This window comes from Protopterus annectens, chromosome 11.part0 (genome assembly GCF_019279795.1).
Source record: "Protopterus annectens isolate FY-2018-M chromosome 11.part0, PAN1.0, whole genome shotgun sequence".
Taxonomy (NCBI): domain Eukaryota; kingdom Metazoa; phylum Chordata; order Ceratodontiformes; family Protopteridae; genus Protopterus; species Protopterus annectens.
This window is the reverse complement of record NC_056745.1, coordinates 1,032,032,048-1,032,054,583: the sequence shown is the minus strand read 5'-3', so window position 1 is coordinate 1,032,054,583 and position 22,536 is coordinate 1,032,032,048. Positions and strand designations below refer to the sequence as shown.

The window sequence follows — 22,536 nt, the reverse complement described above, 5'->3', positions numbered from 1 at the left end:
GTCAAGATCACATACATAGAAGTGCACTATGTAGAGACACAACAAGAACAGAATGGCTGGCAGTATACACTGCTTGATTACACGTCATATTCCACAGTGTGCAAACCTGCTAAGCATGTGGATACAACTAAGATACTAGCAATAGTCAGCTATTCCTGTGTGTGCCATGACAGATACTGCTGTATGATCATACACCCAATACTGTAGTCTATTGTAGTGTGTCCCCTAGGGGCAACCCCCCTGATAATGTCAAAACAACAGTGCCAAAAAATACCAGTGTGCTATTATAACCACTCTAAAGGGGCAGTCCCACAAGATCAATGTGCCACATTGACAAAAAACATTCTACCCTTGATGTATTGTATGTCCTCTGTAGGTATAACAAATCTAGAGATCAATGACATGCCATTATCACAGTTCTAAGAAAGGCTTAATGCTGTAATCCCTATTCCCCATAAGTATATTCACACATTTGCATCCTGTTGTAAACAAAAAGGTTACATACTTGATGGAGTGCAAAACTCCTCTGTTGATATGTGGTGATATTTAAGTTTTGCAAACAAGTGTTCTGTGTGAAAAAAGTCTCATACAGAATGGCTCTGCATAGCCAGCTGTTTGCCTTTTAACATGCTTCTCATTACTAGGTGATTGCCTCTTAACCAATCTGTGGTTCTGAAATTCTAATTGCAGCCAACACAACTGATTTGCACTATCATCAGTCAATGACATGCAACTCACTGTGCAAGATATAAGGCCTTCATGTAGATCAGAAGCCCTTTCTGATATGTTGTGCTGAACATTACTGGGGTGAGGAGACTACATCATCACAGACGGTAGGTCTGCAGCAGGTACTTTTACAAAGAGATGTATGTGCTACAGGCTGCAGCTGCTGCTGCAGGTAATAGGCATAGGCAGAGAGTGTGAACATTCTGAAGAACAATAAGCTGTAAGAGTAACTTTAGGAGCTGTGTCAGCCTTGTTGTAGAGGCACAGCCAGAGTGAGGGCATCCATTCCACTCCAATTATGGCATGTGTTTAAGGTAATTATGTTAGGCAATGTTATCCCTAACAGAGTACTAGGCAACATGTTTGTTGTGTCCTTGAGCGACATAGTGGATAAATACAAAATTATATCTATCATTTGGGCAACTGTCAGGCCATGTTTTACAGTCTGGTACTCATTTAGAACATTTATGCTAGCAATCCTTGTTACAACTAGGGGCTTCATATGTGCATGTTAGTCGTGTAGCTGTGCTATTCTGCACTGTGAGTATGAAAGGGTTGTGTGCTGCACTGGGATATTAGTGGGCCTCATTTGCATTACCTGAGATAAAATCCTCTGTGAATGCATATTAATGCATGACCTGACACTTTATGCACTTATAGTTTCACTATAGGGATATGTGAAGTGTTTTATTATCTGCAGGCATGTGACTTCCATCAGTGAAAAGCAGACATTTTGTTTGAAATGCATTGTGTGGATAAAGAATGCACAACTCACTCATTAATTTCTGGCTTCACAATAATGTAATTTAAATGCGACACACCACTGGATTTGAACCCAGGACTGTGTGTGGCAAAATATACTGTTTGCAAGGCATTTAACAGACTGAGCTACTGACTCACTATTACAACAGCTGTATTTGCAACATATAAGTGCACACATACAGGCCGTGACATACTTTTCTTTATATCCATCATTATGTGTATGGCTTTATATGGAGCTATTTCTGCACCAGGGTCCCATTTGAACATGTGTTTTGCCATTAATGCCTTAGCAGGTGTATTTTTAAATGTTGCTGATAAAAGGGCACATTTCCTGCTACTAGAGACCTCAATTACAGCCATTATTCTGTGTTTGGCTTATTAGTGGTGTACTCTTCCACCAGACTCCAAGGAACACTCCCATTTTTCCATTACTCTTTAAGCACATTTTCACAATATAGCACAATGCACAGCTCTGCTTAAACATGCTTAATGACTCTAATTTGCAATTACTATGTTTTGCTTAAACCACCTATTTTAATTATCAGCTGTGTTGCATGGAAGGTTAATGTAGTGGTCTGCAGGTGTGATGGTCTTGGATTCGAAATAGGGAAAAAGTATTTATTTTGTACATGTTTATTATCATTTAAAATACATATATCAATATATCTCCATTTAGCTGAGCTTAGCAAAGCTGTGTGATGTGCTGCATCACACAGTGTCGTGCAAAAAATATATAAAGAAAAGAAAAATGGAGAGCTAGGAAAGTGGTGAAATGGGGTGTAACCAGGGGGGAAAACATAGCGAAAGGCAGGTAGGTATGTGCAGGAAGGGTGTAGGAAAGAGCAATAGCTGTCCATTTCTTATACAGCAACAACTGTGCACTTTGACAGAATTTGTAGGTGACTTTGGACTCTCACCCCCAGAGAGAGGAGTGAGGACAACATAATTGTGTTGTTAAGCCAATTGAACCAAAGTATGTGTGTCCAGCGGACACATGTGAAAAATGGAGAGCTATGTATGGTGCATTATTTTTTATTTTTTTGGGACAGGTGCCCATTTTTTTTAACGTGAGAGTAGAATGTTGGGGAAGGGATATAGGTACATGTAGGGGAGGTAAGTTGGGTAGGTGAGTAAGCTTTTGCAGACAGACAACACAGACAAGACAGCAGACAGGGGTAGTGTATAACACAAGACAGGGGTGAACACCTTGGATGGGGAGGGTGTTGTGGAATCACAGTCCCATGTCTCTCTACAAGGTAGCAATGTGACTCACATCCCGACCCATGGGACTGTCAGCACTGCTCTGTCACTGACCTGAGGGTGGCAGTGGTGGAGGCTGGGCTCCGGGGTGAGCCTGCCCCACTAGCATGGCCAGCATGCTGTCCATCCAGCACAGGCATCATCCAAACCAACAGAAGATGATCCCCCACACCAAACTTGGAAGTTTGTCATGGGTGACAACTTCCCCTTCACCGCCACTCCCAGAGGTGGGCACATCCTTGTCCCATGGGGTGGTACTACCCAACACTGCAGGTAGTACAGGTGCAGCAGACGAGGCACCACCAGCCCGGGGTCCAGACATGCTTGGACCTGGTAACATGGCCAGAGGAGGTAAGGTAGGAGGATCACCAGGAACCAGCTGACATTGATGCACTGTAGTAAAGTTGTTATAACAATAGTAATAACCAAATCAATGGTAGTATTAACAGACTGGAACATAATATTGATTAATCCTAGTACATATTAAGATATATTAAGTGTAACACAACATTAAGTAACATAACAGTAAGTATGTTTACAGCAAGCCAGTATGAAATAACCCATAAGGCCAACAAAACTGTTAGTTTAACAAAATATGTTAATATTAAATCATAATAATAAATAACAATAATAAATTAAAGAAGATAAGGGGTGGGGAGAGATAGAAAAACATACCATTAGTGACATTGCAGAGGATATCCCTAAAAAGACTGGTAATACATATTTCTACAGGTGTGCAGTGTCAGTTGTGAGTACAATGAAAACAATTCTCCTATAGCTGATGTAACAGAACATACCTCTCAAGCTGTTAGCAGGGGACAGTATAGGCCAAGCACTAACAAATGCAGTTACACCACTACACAGAACAGTTTCACATAATGTGCACGAACATGACTACCAAGGTGCTCTGTAAATGGATTTGAAAAAACATTGCATTGCAGGTAATTATTTATCTGGTAATCATGGACAAGACAGATTAGGCAATTGAAATTACATTACAAAAAATTGTGACAGTTGAGAGATATGTTTGTGTACATTAAGTAGACTAGACAGTCGTCATGCCTTTGTTGCCAAGATTAGAACCCCAAAGCTGTGACTGCAGGGGACATCTGCAAATAATGTAACTAGTGACTGCAGCAACTTAAAACAGACATGTAGCAAATTCAGTCCTACTGCAAATATTAAGACAGATTTAGTTAGGAAACCACAATTTTGCTTAACACTTTATTGGTGTTGGTGTTCATTATCTGTGAAGTCTGCATATGATATCTGCTCATAAAGTAGGCTACCTCACCCATATACTTTTTGTTCCTGGAGTGGGAGGAAAATAGAGCATTATGTGACTGAAATTGGCCTGGAGACAACTTTGAACCATACTATGAGTTGTGCAATACATTTCTCTGGCCATTACTTTTGCATTCTACAGCTATTACAGTTTTACAGTTGACTGCAGTGACATTAGAATAGACATGCAATAAATACATCCCTACTGCAGATATTTAGATGGATTTAGTTAGGAAACCACAATTCTGCTTAACACTTAATTGGTGTTGGAGTTAATTATCTGTGAAGTCTGCACATATCTGCCCATAAAGTGAGCTACCTCACCCATATAACTTTTGTTCCTGGAGTGGGAGGAAAAGAGAGATTTATGTGACTGAAATTGGCCTGGAGTCAGCATTGAAACCATACTATGAGTTGTGCAATACATTTCTCAGATTATTACTTATGCATTCCACAGTTATTACAGTTTTACAGTTGACTGCAGCAACCATACCATAGACATGCAATGCATACAGCTCTGCTGCAATTCTGTTATGAGACCACAATCCTGCTTTACACCTTTTTGCTTACTGTTATTAGTATTGTTTATTGTTTATTGTACTGCAGTTTATGTTGTTCATTTATTGCACTACAGCTGTAATTGTCCATTTATTGCACTAGAGTTTGTATTGTTTATTCTTTATTGCAGTACAGTTTTTACTGTTTATTGTTTATTGCACTACAGTTAGCATAATATATCTTACTTTCTTATATCGTACTTACCACACTCACTGTGTAACCTGGCCAGGCGTCCAGCATGGGGACTGCATGTTATGAGCCCTCTCAGGTGCAGCTGTTTGGAGAGAAGCACACCATTATGCATACCAGTTTTGTGCAGATTCAGCTTGCATTTTAGTAAAATAATGGAAAAATACTGGCCTCCTGGATCCAGGTGTCCAAAGTTCCCCTCTTTCTATGCTTCTGGTTGTCATAGTGGTGAAAACACTGCTCACCAGTGAGAGGGATTTTAGTAGCACTGGTAAGTTTCCTGGCTAACCAGTCCCAGGCCTCAGCATTACATTCTGAGCCTTGGTAATTATCCTGCAGCAGCCTGGTTCATAATTGTGTATCAGGATCCCAACAAAAACCTCTGCACCTGAAAGCATGCACCCTGACCAACACCACCTGGAATACTGACAGTTAGAAAGACTCCAACAACAGTTGCAGAATTCCCACCTATTGGCCTTAATATAGGCTGTTTTGCCACTTTTACACATCATTCAGCAACATTCAGAAAAGTGCTGCATTGCTTAGCATCTCACCAACCAGTTAAACAGAGCTGAGCATCAAGAAAACTCACAACTGTGGTTATAGCAAATCTTAGCAAAGGGTAAACATTCGTAGCTGTTAATCACGTTTAAGCATTGCTTAGCACTCTGCAGTTCTTCCAAATGTAAAAGTTATGTTTTTAAATTAAACAAAAATTTACATTACATTAAACAAATGGTATGTCTGCTAGGGACTCAAACCCCGGACCTATGAAGATTTAGGCCATCACTCAACTAATTTAGCTACTTGGATAGTATATAAACTAGTATACCTTCTCATATACTACTAAGCACCATGCAGTGCAAAAAATGGGATTAAACATAACCAGAAATAAATAATTAATTACATCTGTTTTCTATTTTTAGATGTCTGGCAAGTGTCAGCTGTCTATGTGTAAGCGCAGCTTGGCATTGCTGCGCTCAGTGCCGCACAAACAGACATAAGAAAATAATAAATAAAAAATAAAAAAAACAAAAATTAGACATTTAGAACACAAACTATTAATTCACAGCACATGTCAACAGTAACAGGGAACATTACAGGGAGCCTCACCCTGTACATAACATCTGACCAGGCATCCACAACCCCGGGATAGCCTCTACACTTCTGCCAACACAGATTCAATATCCCTGTTGCTATGCTCTCCCTGTTACTATGCTCTCCCTCAGCAGCACACCATGATTAATATGCATGGTGCACTGTCGAGGGGGAACCGTGGCTGTGTACATGGGTACATTCCATGTATACTGTACACGGAGCCTACAATGATTTTATTGAATGCCAAGGATAGTCATTCATGTGCAGCAGAGAGGAGAAAATGATCATCATACTCTATCTGTAACTGAAACAGACACTGTCACCCACTTAAGTAAATTTGACCAAGTCCTCAGGTAAGGATAGGGTAATCATAAACATCTGAAATTGCTTGGATATATTTTTGCCTATCTATGGAGTCTTATATATAGGGCTATGTTTAAGACAAAAAGAATAACATATGACTGGAAGACAGTTGTAATTAAACTGGATAAAGAGACAGTTTTAACTGATAAAGGCCCACTAGGCTGCTGTCAAATACAAGCAAACTTATAAAAGTTATGGTACTAAACATGTTAGTGACTTAAGAAAGATAAGACTTCACACTGTTTCTTAATATGCTTATGTTAAAGATTGCTCACTGTTCCCTATAATTATTTTTTTTCTTTTTTTTTGTTTGCAACTTTATCATCACAGTTGTTCACATTGCCTTGTACATAGATTTTAGTTTTGCCTTCAATGGACTAAAATCATAGAACACTTCTCAATGAATTATATAAACTTGCATCTCAATGTGTTTGATAGAATGTATCAAAAATAATTTGAAACTGTTTGAAAGAGACTTTGAGATATAGACAGGTAGTTCCCATATTTTTCTTTCCTATATCTCCCTCCATCCCATCTGCCATGCCAAACAACAAGCCCTTCATATTGGACCTGAGCCAATTCATTTCCCCATCATTGAGGAGAGGCATTGTTGGGGAGGTTAATTATTCTGGCAAACATCAGAGATTTTTGCATCATAGTTGGTATCCATACAATTGAATAAACTGTGTATGTCTATCCTAACTTCCCACCCTTAGTGCTGACATGAGCAGACTGTCTATGCCCTCAAACATGAGCATACATACTTCTTTACACATACAGGTAAAGGATACTATCACTGGCTTGGATGGTCCACCCATGCTCTAGTCTAAGCCAGCCAGCACTCAAGACTTGCCATTTCCCTCTGGACTGATATCTGTATTCTCAGGGCAGCAAGTATGGATGACCAGGTCCAGTCATCTTGGAAAGGCATGTCTATCTCCTTCTACTTGCACAGTCAAGTGTTAAAACCACTATTATACCATGACCCCCCATTAATATTCCAAAATGTGCACACTGATTGGCCAGCATGCACGTTGTAAATCGACTTATACTAATGGAAAAAGGTCCGGTCGCCCGGACTTTTTCCATTAGTATAAGTCTTTTTTTAAAACACTGTTTCGCTATGTTAAAAGAGTTTAACATAGCGACACAGGTTTAAAAAAAGCAACAGAGATCTCCGTTGCTTTTTTTAAAGCTGTCTTGCTATGTTAAACTCCTTTAACATAGCGACACAGTGTGTAAAAAGCAACGGAGATCTTGCTTTCTCCGTTGCTTTTTTTTAAACCTGTCTCACTATGTTAAATGGGTTTAACATAGCGAGACAGGTTTAAAAAAAAAAAGCAATGGAGAAAGCAAGATCTCCATTGCTTTTTACTGTTTCGCTATGTTAAATGGGTTTAACATAGCGAGACAGCTTTAAAATAAGCAACGGAGATGTCCGTTGCTTATTTTAAAGCTGTCTCGCTATGTTAAACCCATTTAACATAGCGAAACAGTAAAAAAGCAACGGAGATCTTGCTTACTCCGTTGCTTTTGGCCACAGCTCTGATGTACTGCATAGGCATGCGCAGTACATCAGAACTGCCGCGGATACCAGACAGCTGTGGAAGGGCAGCAAAGAGGCATTATACAATGCCATTATTTAAGAAAAGTAATTGTTTCTTTTCTTAAATAATGTCATAGTATAATAGCAATAACCCACTTCTGGGTGTGGGTAATGCGGGATTTACCCACGGTTGTCTAAATCCCGCATTACCCACACCCAGGCGTGGGTTATTGCTATAATCAAATTTGGATCTACTGAGAGATCATCAGGCTGTATCCCTCTCTACCATTGAAAAGGCTAGCCTGTATATGTTTGGCTTTAAGATTCAAGCAGACATCCTTTATTTATTTTATGTAGATGATCTAAAGCTTCAAAAATGTATAACTAATTTTGAATATATTTTTAGTTTACAGAAATGCCTATGGACAGAGGAAGAGAAAGAAAATATATAAATACTGATAAGACTTAACATAAATGTTTCAGTAAAAATAAAACATCATGTAAATACAAAAAAAAAAAACATGGAAAGGAGATTGAAAGTGTCAAACTGTTTAAGGAGCTACAAATATTGCTACATAATCTTACATTAATGTGTGGTTAAATAATACAGCAATATCACAGGATATATGAACAAATTTATTATAGCTAGGATAACAATCTATTAAAAGACCAAAAAGTTAATACAGCAGCCTAATTTGATACCCATTTACAATAATAATAATAATAATAATAATAATAATAATAATTAAAGATAGCTGAGGTGAGAGGGCATTCAGCACAGTTTTACTAAGTTGCTGTATGGAAAAGAGATAACGCTATATAAGGACAAAATGCAAAATATTATATTGTTGTCTATAACTTATAGTCAGTGGGTGTAATAAAACCCTTTAAACCATTGCTCGATACTTTTTTTTTGAAATGTTTAGACTAAAGAAGAGTGTAAGATCAGGTTCATTAAGCCTGCTGCAATTTTTCATAAGAGTAAAAGAACCATTACATGGTTTGGAGAAAGAGTAGTAGATGAATAGAGCTCTCTTCCAGAATCTGTAAAGGCCTGTGAAAATTGAACTTAATTTAAGGCTGCCCTGGATGTATTCTGTGGGAATGATTGCTATGGTATCTAGGAAGACAAGAAGGGCATTTTGTCTAAGTCTGTGCTTTACTCTATTGTAATTTGTATGTTCTTATTGTATGTTTGAAAACTGTATGTGTGATCCTTTAGACTGCAAAAACTTAAGTGTAATAAGAGATATAGTATGCATCAATTCTGAAATGTTGTTTCTTCAGGAAAATCACTCTTCTCAAAGGCATAGTGATCTCAGAGTTAGTATATAAGTAGCATGGTATGAGGGGTGCAGAGCTGCTTGTCCTTTGGAAAAAAAATCTTTTAATGTGTAAGAGCAAGTTTTGCACTTTGTTGTTATCTGAAAAAGATCACATTTATTTATTTTCGGAATTCCTAGACTTGCAGTGTCAAGTATTGAACTTTTGATAGGTAAAAATAATTTATTAATGGATAGTCTGGAGTCTGTCATTAATTATAGGCTGTTTTATCAACAGCTTTAACTGTATCTTAAACTGAACACATTTTATCCCAGTTAGTCTTCAGCAAAACCCTGAACCAATCAACAAATATATCAAACTTCATAAAGCACTTAAAACATCCCCAATGCATCTCTAAATATTAGAGATGTAATGCTTTGCATATTTCACTCTAACAAAGCATATTGGGAGGACTTTGACATGCTTAAATTCACAAGCTCAGTCATTATATATATCTTGGGTGGCTGCGGTGGTGCAGCAATTAGCGTTGCCAACTCACAGCAAGAGGTTTTCCAGTTCGATCCTTGGCTGGGGTGCCTTTTGTGCGGAGTCTGCATGTCCTCCCTGTGGTCACGTTGGTTTCCTCTGGGTGCTCTGGTTTCATCCCACATCCCAAAGACATGTTGCAGTTGGAATGGATACTCTAAATTGGCCCTAGGCATGCATGTGTTTGCCTTCTGTGAAGGTTGGGCACTGGGCTGGCAACTCAACACTGTAAAATTCCAGTGCCAATCATGAGCGGACAGGTGATCCACTGTGGTGACCCCTAAAAGCCGAAAGAAGAACTCATTATATGTATCTTCATTTAGGACCTTGATCTAGATTTATTTGAATGGTACAACATATTAAAAACTTTGGCAAGCCCATAACCCTTATACAAATTCTGGAATACCTTCCCATACAGTGGATAAATGACATTTAGGTTCTTCTCTATCTTGTATCATATCAGCTACAATATTCCAATCCTCCACATGCACTGCTTTTCTTTCCTGGAATGTTATCATCCTCTTCATCATTTCCTCAAAACACATTTGCATAGTCACAACAGGGATATAAACCACTTATATTTCTTTTTAAATAAAAATATACCTGAATGCTACAGATACTAGTTACTGTTGAAAAGCATGCTAACTCACATTTCTTGATTAACAACTGTTGCAGCCTATGCGATCATGGAAAGGACTGCAATCAACATAAAGAATTCAGCACATAATAGTGGGGAGGGGTAACAGTAATAAAAGGAGACTCTGTGAATGGCCACATTCATGCAGATTAGGAAGTCTGAAATCAGAGGGTAGAATGAAATGGAAGCAAGTATGGTAGCTTGTCTGTACCAATAGACCACAGCAAATAACCAACCCCAGAAAATAATAAAAGTTAAGAAATGCCATAATGTTGTGTTTCACAAAATGCTATGAGACAACAATACTGGCAAGTAATAAGGAACCTCTGTGATTCCAGTTTGTGCAACAACTGAAGAAATTATGATTTGCCTAGCCCTTGTTTTAATAATTTTGAAATTTAAGCAGTAGAAATCCAACATTAAAAGCAAAACATACAACGTCTACAAGACTTATTTTTCAGATGCTTGTATTTCTTATCTATTTTGTTATGAACTAGGCTGAGATGATTAGTTAATGATATTCATAATCCTTCCACTATCTCTAAGAATATGACAGAAATGGTCCAAAAGCAATTGTTTCACATAAACGAAAAAGTTTCACTCACCTGAGGCTGCCCATAAAGCCCCAGAAACTGAGCTACAGGAATAGAATTCTTCGATGCAGCATCCCCTATTATGACAGCAACTGGCTTCCTCTTCTCACAATGATAGTTTGGGATCTGCAGTTTTAAACCTGTCAGTAGCTGCACAGTGCTCTGAATGGCTCTTGCAGCTAAACCACAAGAGTCATAAATCCCATATCCAATGGTAACATTTGGCAGAATGTAAGGCGTTTTATTGATTTCATCAACTGCAAATACCAATGCGTGTACATTCTGGTAAATAGCAAACCTGAGCCTGGTAAATAAATGCACCAATAAAACATACTTAAATTATATGTAACAGAAGTAGAAATATTTTATGCAGCCAAAATAATTAACTACCATAAATAGTATGTCAGTCTATGAAGAAAGTGCTTTAAGTGCATACTTCATTCTGCTCAAATTATTTAACTTATGGAGAGCTTCCTTGAGTTTTCTTATCAGAATATTCAAAGAGAAATATGGCAAGAAAAGCCTCAAAAATGAAAGAGAGAAAAAAAAAACAGTGGGTTGAATCTTTTACTTTTCTGTAATGTGTATAACACAAGGGATGCATTATATTAACAATTCTAGGCAGTAAAAAACAACCAAGACAAACTATTAATGTTAACAGTTCCATGACAGCTAATAGATCTGGATTAGTGCATAAAATCTTTCTGTTACACATGAGAATAACATGTTACTTCTTAAAACGGGGGTAGAGAAGGTGAAGGAAAATGAATATAGGAAAATGAACTAAATTTTAAATATAGTTAAAAACAATAAACCTATTAAAATTTAATAGTAGATGAAACTGATATGTTGCAAACAGTTTGCGTCTTTGAAATACTTAGCCTCAGTATTTAAGAAGGTCATTAATATATTTATGTTGATTTCATTGTTTGAGAGCCAAGAACTCCCATGAGGACACAGCCTGTAATATGAGACAGCTTACCCTCTCAAGAATTATTGACCACCCTCCTTTCCTCTCCTCCCATCTCTTATGGATGTTACACCCACTGCTTGAACAGAACAGGCATTCTTTCACTGAAGTGAATTGTTGTTCTTACAACTGTATTCATTGTATTTATTTACTGCACGTCATTTGTTTTATTTTAATATGTTTGCATACAGTTTCATTTAACCATGTTCTCAAAGAAGTTAATACAAATTTGAGATAGAAGTGGAGCTAGCTGAGCTCCTTGCAAGTATGATTGCTTCACCAGTGGCACAATATACATTAGCCAGAAGGATCTAGACCTAAGCCATAGGCAAACAGAAAGGGGGCAGACAAGGAGTCCACAGAATCATCTTATGAGACAAGCAAAGAAAGTATGAGGTAAAAGAAATGATTGAGGAAGAAGATGAAGGTTAACTGCACTTAACGGACAGACTAGATAGGCTTACTTTCTTACGCCATCAAGCAATCATTAATTGTAGCTACCTTTCTAACTTAATCCAGAATTTTGTATACAAGACAGACAGGAAGTAAAGCTCCTGTTAGTACTGTTAGTAGTAGGCTCTTAGGGTGCTAGTGGTATGATTACCATTTCAAACCAGAAGTTAAGATCTACAACAAGAGATCTGACCAAAAATACACTCCCTCTATCCAGCAATATTGCTTAGGCATCTCCAGCAAGAAGTGTTAAATAATTTATATATGAAAGTTATCTAGTCTGAATTGTCTCTAAAGAACTTACCTTTTCAGTAGGAACTTTAAATGTTACATTTCATGCCTCTCAACTTTTGTATGTAGATGATTTGCTTCAAATTCTAAATAGTGAATTGTTCTCCACTGAGTTATGTCTTATCATAAAAGAAGCAAGGCTACCTTCTACTACACTTTGTAAATGTAGGCTTAGGACGAGGGCTAGACCCTCTGAACAATGCAGTTCTTGAGGGATTGGACTGCCATTATAATTTACATAAGGCATACTTCTCTTATTCTTCCTAATCTGCCATTTTGTATTCTGGTTTCACTTTGCTGGCCTTTGTATACCAAGTAGCTGACTGACATTCCATTTCTTTAAAAATTAATAACTGCACTTAACGGCTGTATAACTTTGATGTAAATGATATTGTATACTCTTTACACAGAAGTATGGAGATTTGCCCTCAGTAACAGGACTTTTAATTTTTTTTCATCACAGTTATCATGAAGCTTGCCCTCAGCATTAAATTTGTATTTTTTTCAGATTTTTTGATGACATAGTACACCATTTTAGCAGGATTTAGATTCATGTACTGAAACCCACCATGTCCATTAATAGTATAGTAAAACATTTCCCTGATTGTTTAATAGTTCTGAGGCATCCTATGTACTATCTCATACCATTTTGCTTAACAGCTCATGGATATCAATTCTGTCAGAATGGCAATGTCCGGTGATAAAATGTAACTCTATAAATATAATATAATATAATATACTATAATATAATGGTATGAAAAGTGGGAAATCTAAGAATAGGATCACATGAAAGGATTGGGGCAAACTAGATGAGAAGTGTGCGAGAGAGATCTGGAAGGTACTGAATATATATATATATATATATATATATATATATATATATATATATATATATATATATATATATATATCAGCTGTTTGACTCAGGGAGCTGCAGGATGGCAAAAGCTATAGAAGATCAGGAACAAAATAGATACAATCCATGGACAATTTAACGTATGCTTCAGTCTGAAGTTGCTTTAGTGAACTAATCCTTAAGGTATAATGACACAAGCCACATATCTTCCCTTTCCAGCTTCTATAACCTGTTAATGCCAGTTCAAGGCATGGCATTCTCAGTTATAAGAAAATGGCTTTCTGTAAATGAAATTCCATGATTAACCCATCTTTGGAAAAACTGTTTTAAGACTCAGGGTTAAATCTGACATAGGTGAAAATAAGACCCTACTACCTTTTCTAATCACACTATATAAGCCCCATTCACCCCGGGGATCATGTCAGTTGCCCTGCTAGACAGGGGCCTGGAAAGTAAATATTGTGGGAAGAAATATCCAGGGAATTGTTATGGCTAGGCTTGCATAGGCCCTAGGACCGATAGCCTAGTACCAACCTATGAACCTATGAACCTATGAACCAACATGAAAGCTTTATGTCTTTCAGCAACAAACAATAATGAATTCACAAGGCAAAAACATACAGTTACTGGTAATTGTAAACAATCCCAGAAAGGCATAATAAATGAACTTAAAAATCCACTCTTCACATATGTAATCGAATCAAGCACCACAAAGAAAGAAAGAAATGCTTTTGAAATTTCTGACTAATTTAAAACCTCATACATCAGTATTTGCTGTAAATCAAAATCCTCCTCCTACAAATTGCCACTGTGACAACTTTTGCACAACTCTTACTTTCTTTTTAAAGAAACCCAGCTTAAAAGGTAGAAAACATTGTACAATATATTAACTTTCATTACACCCAGATAGAGACTACCTTGCACCCCATTTTTCTTAAACTAGGAAGGCACTTCTTAGTCAAACTCTTTACATTTATATTGACTGTTACCCTTACTTTTAGAATCATCTTTTTCAGATTTAAATATTTCAACTTCTACTACTCCCTAAAATATCTTCCTGTACCTCTATTATAGATCTAAGTCCAACAGCACACAACTGCTCACTAGCTGGATTACTGGAAAAGCCTATATATTGACATCTTTTAAACAGAGAATACTTATGACATAATTACAGATAAACAACGTGATTTAATTTTAAATTTAGTATAATTACTGTTAGTTATACCATAACTGATACAGTGTTAGCCATAATGGAAAATGGACCTCTCACAAAACCAGTAACTATAGATTTGAAAAGGGCAGTTTAAAGCATTGACCATAGCCATTATTTAGGAAATTAAAAGCATTGACCTTATCCATAATCTTCACAGCTGCAGATTTTCTGATAAGAATAATCACCTTCTTTAAAAACTAACTTAATAACAGGTCCTTCCAAGCAGTCTCATGTAACAAAGATCCCTTATCACCACTTTTACTAGTAGATTCTTACAGGATTCAGTGCATGGTCTTCTACTCTTTTATATATTTATTAAAGACTTCTCCTGGGATTCATTAATAATCGTGTAGATTTCATGCAACACCTACACAATTACAGCACATTAGCACGATAAGCAGTACTGCTTATTGAGTATGGGTGCTTCTCATCCTGCTTGCGGCAGTATCAGCAACCCTGAAATGGTGCAGGGAAGCACAAGCACATAATATAAATAAAACTGATTGCCTGTGTGTGTGAGCACGTTTTGGCAGCTTATATGAAGTAAGGGCAAGTTGATTACAGGAAGTAAGATGAGGGGATGCTAAATGGGGAGAATGTACTCAGTTAATGCAGTGAAATGTCATTATGTCACAAAGAAACATTTTAAACATAAATACATACATACTGATGTAATCATAATTAATCCTGTTCCTAATTCTTGACCCATGTACATAACTAAAATCAGACATGCTAACAACAGATTAGAGTGATACAATGTTACACTGGAACAAGGGAGGATAACTATGATATTATATCTTGATATTAATCTTGATCACATGCTGAGCTGAGATAACAGCAAAGACAAATGATACAGTTGTTGCTATTCACATAGCAGTTATTGAATACAATATATGTATATATAGGGAATGAAGTGTGATAACTGACAATAGTACTGTATTGTCCACTTCATCATGTATAAACAAGAACAGCTGTCATGTCATGCACATCAGAAAGGAGCATGGTTTACTATTTGTTGACATTGGCAACCATAGTCAGGGGATATTTTACCTTGAAGCATGTATTAGACAAACACGTTTCATACTCATGTGAATACTAAACAGCAATATATTAAAACTCAAGATATGCAAGTGACAAATGACAGCACATCTCATGACATTGCACTAGTTCAGGGTCTCCAACTGTAAATTGAGTGCATCTTTTACATGATTATACTGGGCATGCTCAGAAGAAATTACAGCAAGAAATGCTGTAACAGCATGTAAACAACAGAAACACTCAAGAAAGTGTTTATGATGGTCTTTCATAATGCCATTCACTAAGAAATGTGGAGGTTGGCCTCATGGTTAAGGTGTTTACCTTAAAAACACAAGGTGCAGCATTTAATACTCACTTGAAATAATTGGCTAGACTTAAAATGGCTCACAAGGGCAGTTAACCTAGTACTATACTATGAACATATGAGCCTATGTAAGTCATCATGTCCTACAAAGCTGTACAGAGTGAAGAATTGTAGTAATACATAAATGTTTGAAGGAAGACCAGCAATACAGTGCATTCTTATCTGTAAATTAAGTAATGCTTGTGAGCAATCAATGACATACTCAATATTTGCATCTTGCCAGACTTGAAAGCATGCCAGAAGATATCAGAAAGATGTATATCAGTTGGTGACAATGCAGAAATAGGAATACTGTGTTTGTCATAATGAGTACCCTTGAAGGGCTTGCAACACCTCCCATTGTAATGGGTATAGATCCCCTACCTTGGAGGGTGATGCCATAAAACTGTTGTCCCTCTGACTGTGCATTAACTACTTTCTTTACGTAAGCCACTCCTGTCTGACACAGTTGACTGATAGACAGATGTTGCCAAATTCAAACCCCTGTCTATTGTACTACAGACTCTGCAGAGCTGTGTGTATTGACTGCATCTGCCACACCTGAGAGCAATGAATCTTGTCACAAATAAATAAAATGAATGTGTGAAGTAATAAAGGCAATCTGAGGGTAAATTTTGCAGTATGATTTTGTTAGAATGATGACAAGAAGGTAACTATGTAATGTTCACACTACTGTGAGCAGTGCAATATCAACATTTCTCAGCCAAGGAATCTGTTCATGTTGTTTTGTATAATGACAATATTGTTCCAGAACTGAACTACACTCTATCTGTGTAGATATACTATGCAAGTCATTACTCAATGAATGTGCTACATGACCACTCAAACCATAACATCTGCAGAACAACTGTTTCACTGGTAGCAAAGTCCAAAGAGAGTTTATATTTTTTCTCCAAAGTAAAAATTGAGAATAATAACTTCATACAGTGTTGTTTGTGCAGCAGCAGTGCATTCATATAATGTTGCCCTTTCCTTGAACTGAACAGCAAGCTATGGAAGCACAACCAATAATGGCATGCATGAATCACATGCACCACAGTGGAAGCCTTAACAAGACTGTGAGGCTCTACCTATGTGAAGTTATTACATCATATCATTGTGTTGCAAACAATTTATATGAGATAAAAGGACTGGATGAGGTTTCTCCCACATTGACTGTGCACATTAAAACAGTTGTAGATGCCATTCATGCATAACAGCATTAGGACACATAGTGCTTACAGTCAGCCAATGTGGGTGTTGACTACCTGACTACGTGACAGCAGAAGCTAAATAATATTGAGAAGAATGAATGTACCATAGTGCAAGTGTTGCTAAAGTTGTAATATATTTTGGTCTTTGAAGCCATGACATTATGTTATTGCGCAAGGGATATGTGTGCCTGTAACTTCTTTAAAACATTGCTGCTGTATGTCTATTTCTCACACAACATTGCCTGCTGGTAGGTATATCCAAACATATGTAATGCATAATGCAGTCATCACTGTGACAGAAAACTGCCAATCACCCACAGTGTATGGATAATCACAGACTCAAAAACTTGCCTTATTAAAACAACAGTATACAGAACATTGTCTCATTTCATCACGCCACAGGAAAAGTCTTAGTAGTTCTCTTGGGAAATCAAAATGTCATCCAATAGCATTATCATTATCCAATAAACCATTTCTGTGTGATAACTGAGCAAAGAGTCTTGAAATAGTAATCTCCACCTATGCATGTACACAGCAAATAGCTGAGTGGCAACCTTGTCACCTACATGCACACTCACAATCATAGTGACACAAGTGAGTATAAGGAGTAATGGCTGGAGTTGAACTGGCTACCTTAGATCACAAGGTAGAGAACACTGCCTGAATTGCCTGTGCCACATGATATCTTGGTAGATGCTTGTGACATTGCACATTTGAATGGATGCGATCACCATTGTTTAATATGGTGATGCTCTACTAAAAAGGTAAGAAGGTGGTTGAAGAGTACAGCAGCAATACACAGTTACACATAATACTACTATATCCATTTGAATTTTTGTTACATGGCATGACAGACACACACAGTAGCCAACCATTGTTGGATTCAAACCTTCTGTTTATTTAGTTATGCAGTCAAGACAGCACAGTATCAACAAAAAGCACCGCAGGATAAGTCATACGATGACTGTGATATAGTTCATTTTTGATAGCATGATGTAAGCATTGTATTTCCAAACCTGGGTATTGTCTGAGGGTAATAGACATTTATAGGGTAGCCCTCTGCCTGTGAAAATATGTCTCCTAAGTGGCAGTTCACAAAAGGGGTGCTGTCACAGACCCAACTGTACATGGCAGTACTCACAGTCATACTAGTTAGCCACTGTTGGATTCAAACCCCCCCACCCGCCTATCTAGTTATACAATCTAGAGAACACAATATTAGCTGCAAGTAGCACAGGAGACATCTGACTTATAAGGAGAAAGAGTGTGCTTATGAAAGGATGACTTCATCATTGTGTTTTAGAGAGGATGTTTCTGTGTTAAGGGTAGGATAAAGTACAGAGCGAGATGTGTCCAAAGTTAAATTCTTCTCCTGAGTGGAAGTGGGCAAATCACATTTGTTGTTGAGGCTTTACCTATCTGTCATTAGAACCACACACACAAGTTCACCACTGTGAGAACTGAACTTACTGCCTAGCAAGTTATACAATTTAGAGAGTTCAACTGTAGTTGCAAGTGCCACAGATGAAGTCTGAATTTTAAGGGGAGAGAATGCACTTTTGAAAGGATGACTTCAACGGTATGTTGCAGAGAAGATGCTTGTGATAAAAGTGGGATAAGGGGATGGAGGATTCCTCTCCAAGGTTACCTTATTCCCATGAGCTGTGCATGATGCAGCATCTTTATTCAGGAAGATATATGTGTCTGAGATTGAAGCTACACACATAAGTTCATCCTTGTGAGATTTGCACCTCCTACCTATCTAGTTGCACAATCTAGAAAAAATGTGAGATTTGAACCTTCGACCTATCTAGTTGCACAATCTAGAAAACACAGTGTTAGCCACAAGTGTGACAGCAGAAGACTGCTTTTTTTAATGGGAGAGAATGAACTTTTGACAGGAGGACCTCATCACTGTGTTGCAGAGAGGATGTTTGTGGTAAACATGGGAGAAAGTGCAGAAGGAGATGTGTCCAAAGTTACATTCTTCTCCTGAGTAGAAGTTGACACAGCACATTTGTTGCTGAGGCTTTGCTAATCTTTCACTAGAACCCCCCCCCACACGCACACACACATGTTCACTACCGTGAGAATTGAACCTCCTCTCTAATTATACAATCTAAAAAAGCATTATGGATCACACGCACCACATGTGAAGTGTGGCTTTAGCAATCTGAAAATGCACATTTGTAAGTAGTAAAACTTCAGTGTTTGGAGCCTCTACTGCTGAGCATCACAGGTTTTGGGGAAAAAGCATGTGTGTGGACAAGCCAACATAACTGCACTGTGCTTGTCCCATGAAATTACATACTTCTCTGCTAAGATTTATATACCGTCATTCATGTTCATTGCATTACTCTAAGGGACATGTACCTGTTTCACAGTATAGGCTGTTAGTGATAATGCATTCATGGCAGCTCATCCCTGAATAATTACATGCAAATAGTAACCAATTATTGTGTCACTATCAGTTGTCATGTCTCAAGCTTACACAATGTGCATTGTCAATACAAACAGACACTTCCTAAATGTGGCACTTAATAACAGTGATAGATTATGTGTGAAAAGGTTACACACCATTGTAACAAAGTTGCAAATGTAATTGTTGCAGTGCAGACATGCATTAGCAGACTGAATTAAATGAGCCAACATCATTGTGGAAATTAAATATCTCCATTTCAGAATTGCAGTAACACATACAGAAGTTGTACCACCTACACACATAATTCTTTGTTGCAATTATTTTATTAACTGTCTTCCTGAAGAGCATCCCTGGAAGCTCATTTGCATTGCTGATGGCATAAACTCCCCTCTCAGTGGTGCCTACGGCCCCCAATCCCTTTTCTGTACCCCTCTGAAGTAGTACCCTATAGCCCTTTTGCTTTTCCTTCTACCTTTGAGCCTCTGTCCATTTGCCCTATTCTTTACTCCCTATCACTCTCTGCTTGCCATTCTCTCCTTTCTCCACTAGGTGGCAGTACTATTCCTCACGTGCCTGCTCCTACTCCTTTCAAATCTTTTACTCCAACCTCACCTCTAAACCCTTCAGAAGCCAAACCTCCCCTTATTTTACTCCGCTTCCTCACCTCTATATTCTTCTCTTCTCCCCTATTTACTCAATCCCCACTTACTTACACCCATTTTTCTGCACTTCCTCCAACTTACTTCAGCTCCAACCTGCAGTAGCTGATACTTTTTCAGCTGGACTCTTCTGCCCTGTTGCTCTATCCTGCTCCATTCGCCCTGCGGGCTCACTCCACTCCCCTACCCTGCCCCCAATTCTCACCCTCCCCCAGTGGCCCTACATTTATTACTCATCACATAGCCCCTCCCACTTACATCACCCAATCCAGTCACTAGATTACTCCACCCACTTTTCCCAAATATACCTCCCCCTCCACCAACCTTACCTTTCAAGCTAAACTCCTTCCCACCCACCTGCCTTACATACTCTATCTAACATACAAACCTTTTTGCTCTTTCACCACTAATCTAAATCTAATCTCTCTTTCTATGATGCCTTCAATTCCTACTACAATCCTTGCCCCTACATTACTCCTAGCCCTCATTCTTCTACCACTATACCATTCCACCTCCTATACCAACCATCACCTAAACCCTTCATATCCACCTCCACCACCATACCCCACTAATCATTACCACAATATCTCTGCTTCTATAACTCCAGTTCACCCCCCTCTTTATTAATATTAAAACTCTTCCAAGTCCCAAATAAATTCTACAAACCTAAAGCCACCCCCTACCATCCTACCCCTAACAAACTAAAACATACTAAAACTAACAAACTTACTCACCTTCTCTCTTTCCTCTGCTTAGCAGGCGACATTCATCCAAACCCTGGACCAAACATGCCTCAAACAAATAACCAAAATTTCAACAGCAAACCAAATTGTAAAGATCTCAAATTTCTCACCATCAACGCCCAAAGCTTAACTAATAAAATTACCCTCTTCCATGCCTGGCTAAACCATAATTCACCGGATATTGTAGCCATCTCTGAAACCTGGTTAAAACCACACATGACCAACAATGAATTCCTTCCCCCCGGTTTTCAATCTCTCTGATCCGATCGCATAAATAAAAGAGGTGGTGGTGTAGCACTAATCTATGCTAACCACTTATCCATCACTCCTTTCCCAAATGCTATCCCTTCCTTTCATAATGTTGAACTAGTAGCTGGCCTCCTAAAATTAAATGACCATAAAAGCATCTGCATCATCTCCCTTTGCATTCCTCCTGGAAACAACACCACTACCTTGGAAGACATCCTCTCTTGGTCCTCCCTAAATATTAAACATGAAACTTATATTATGGGAGATGTAAATATTAACTGGCAAAAAATCAGTGACCATAATCCCACCTCATCTATCAACCTTTTCAATTTCACACAACTTATAAACTATAGCACCAGGCCCAACAAAACTAACCTCACAGGCTCCATCCTAGACTGGATCCCGGTGTCTCATCCAAACCGAACCTCAGCATCTGGCATTATTCCAGACGCTCTAGGAGACCACCTCCCTGCCTTCACCCATAGAACAATAACTTCTTCCTCCTTCTCCCACAAACTGTTACACACTCGCAACTTAACTAACTTTAATCCCTCCACCTTCTCTGACTCCCTCAAATTCACTAACTGGAACCCACTAAAAACCCTACCCCTGGACGAGGCCGTTGATTTCTTCAACACCATATTCCTTACTATCCTGAACTCCTTAGCACCAATTCGTACTAAAAGAGTCAAAGCCAAGACCGCCCCCTGGCTTACTAAAGAAACCAAAAAAATTATGCAACAAAGAGACACATCCTGGAAAAAATATCTCCAACATAAACAACCTGAATACTTACTTAAATACAAACAATTACGAAACCTTGCCAAAAAACATGTCATATCAGATAAAAAGTCTCACTACAACCTCTTACAAATAAATCATGCAAAAAACCCCAAACAATTCTGGAATTCTATTAACTCTCTTCTTAAGCCGGGCACAACAAAAACCCTTGCCCTGATACTAGCAAATCTGACCAAGACATTGCCAATCTATTCAACTCCTTCTTCACCTCTTCTATTGCTGAGCTAACCAAAACCTTCCCCAACAACACCCCCACCCCCCTCTTCCCATGACTCCACATCCTCACTATCCCCTCCCCCTACCTTTGAACTTAAACCTGTAGCCACCCACTTTATAAAGAAACTTCTCTCTAAACTTAAACCTTGCACAAATGCCCCTGACAACATCCCCTCCTCCTTCTTAAAAATTGCCGCAGACAGTATTGCTTTCCCTATTAGTATCCTGATAAATCGATCCCTT

The 22,536-nt window shown here is 38.2% G+C and overlaps 1 protein-coding gene across 1 annotated transcript in view; it reads right to left on the bottom strand.

Annotated features, from left to right (window-relative positions):
• The window catches only part of LOC122815016 (extracellular calcium-sensing receptor-like), a 255,377-nt gene that overhangs the window by 199,502 nt on the left and 33,339 nt on the right, over positions 1-22,536 (bottom strand). Inside the window, 1 exon segment of the mRNA XM_044087267.1 lies at positions 10,838-11,129. Within this exon segment, the coding sequence (XP_043943202.1) occupies positions 10,838-11,129 (292 nt within the window).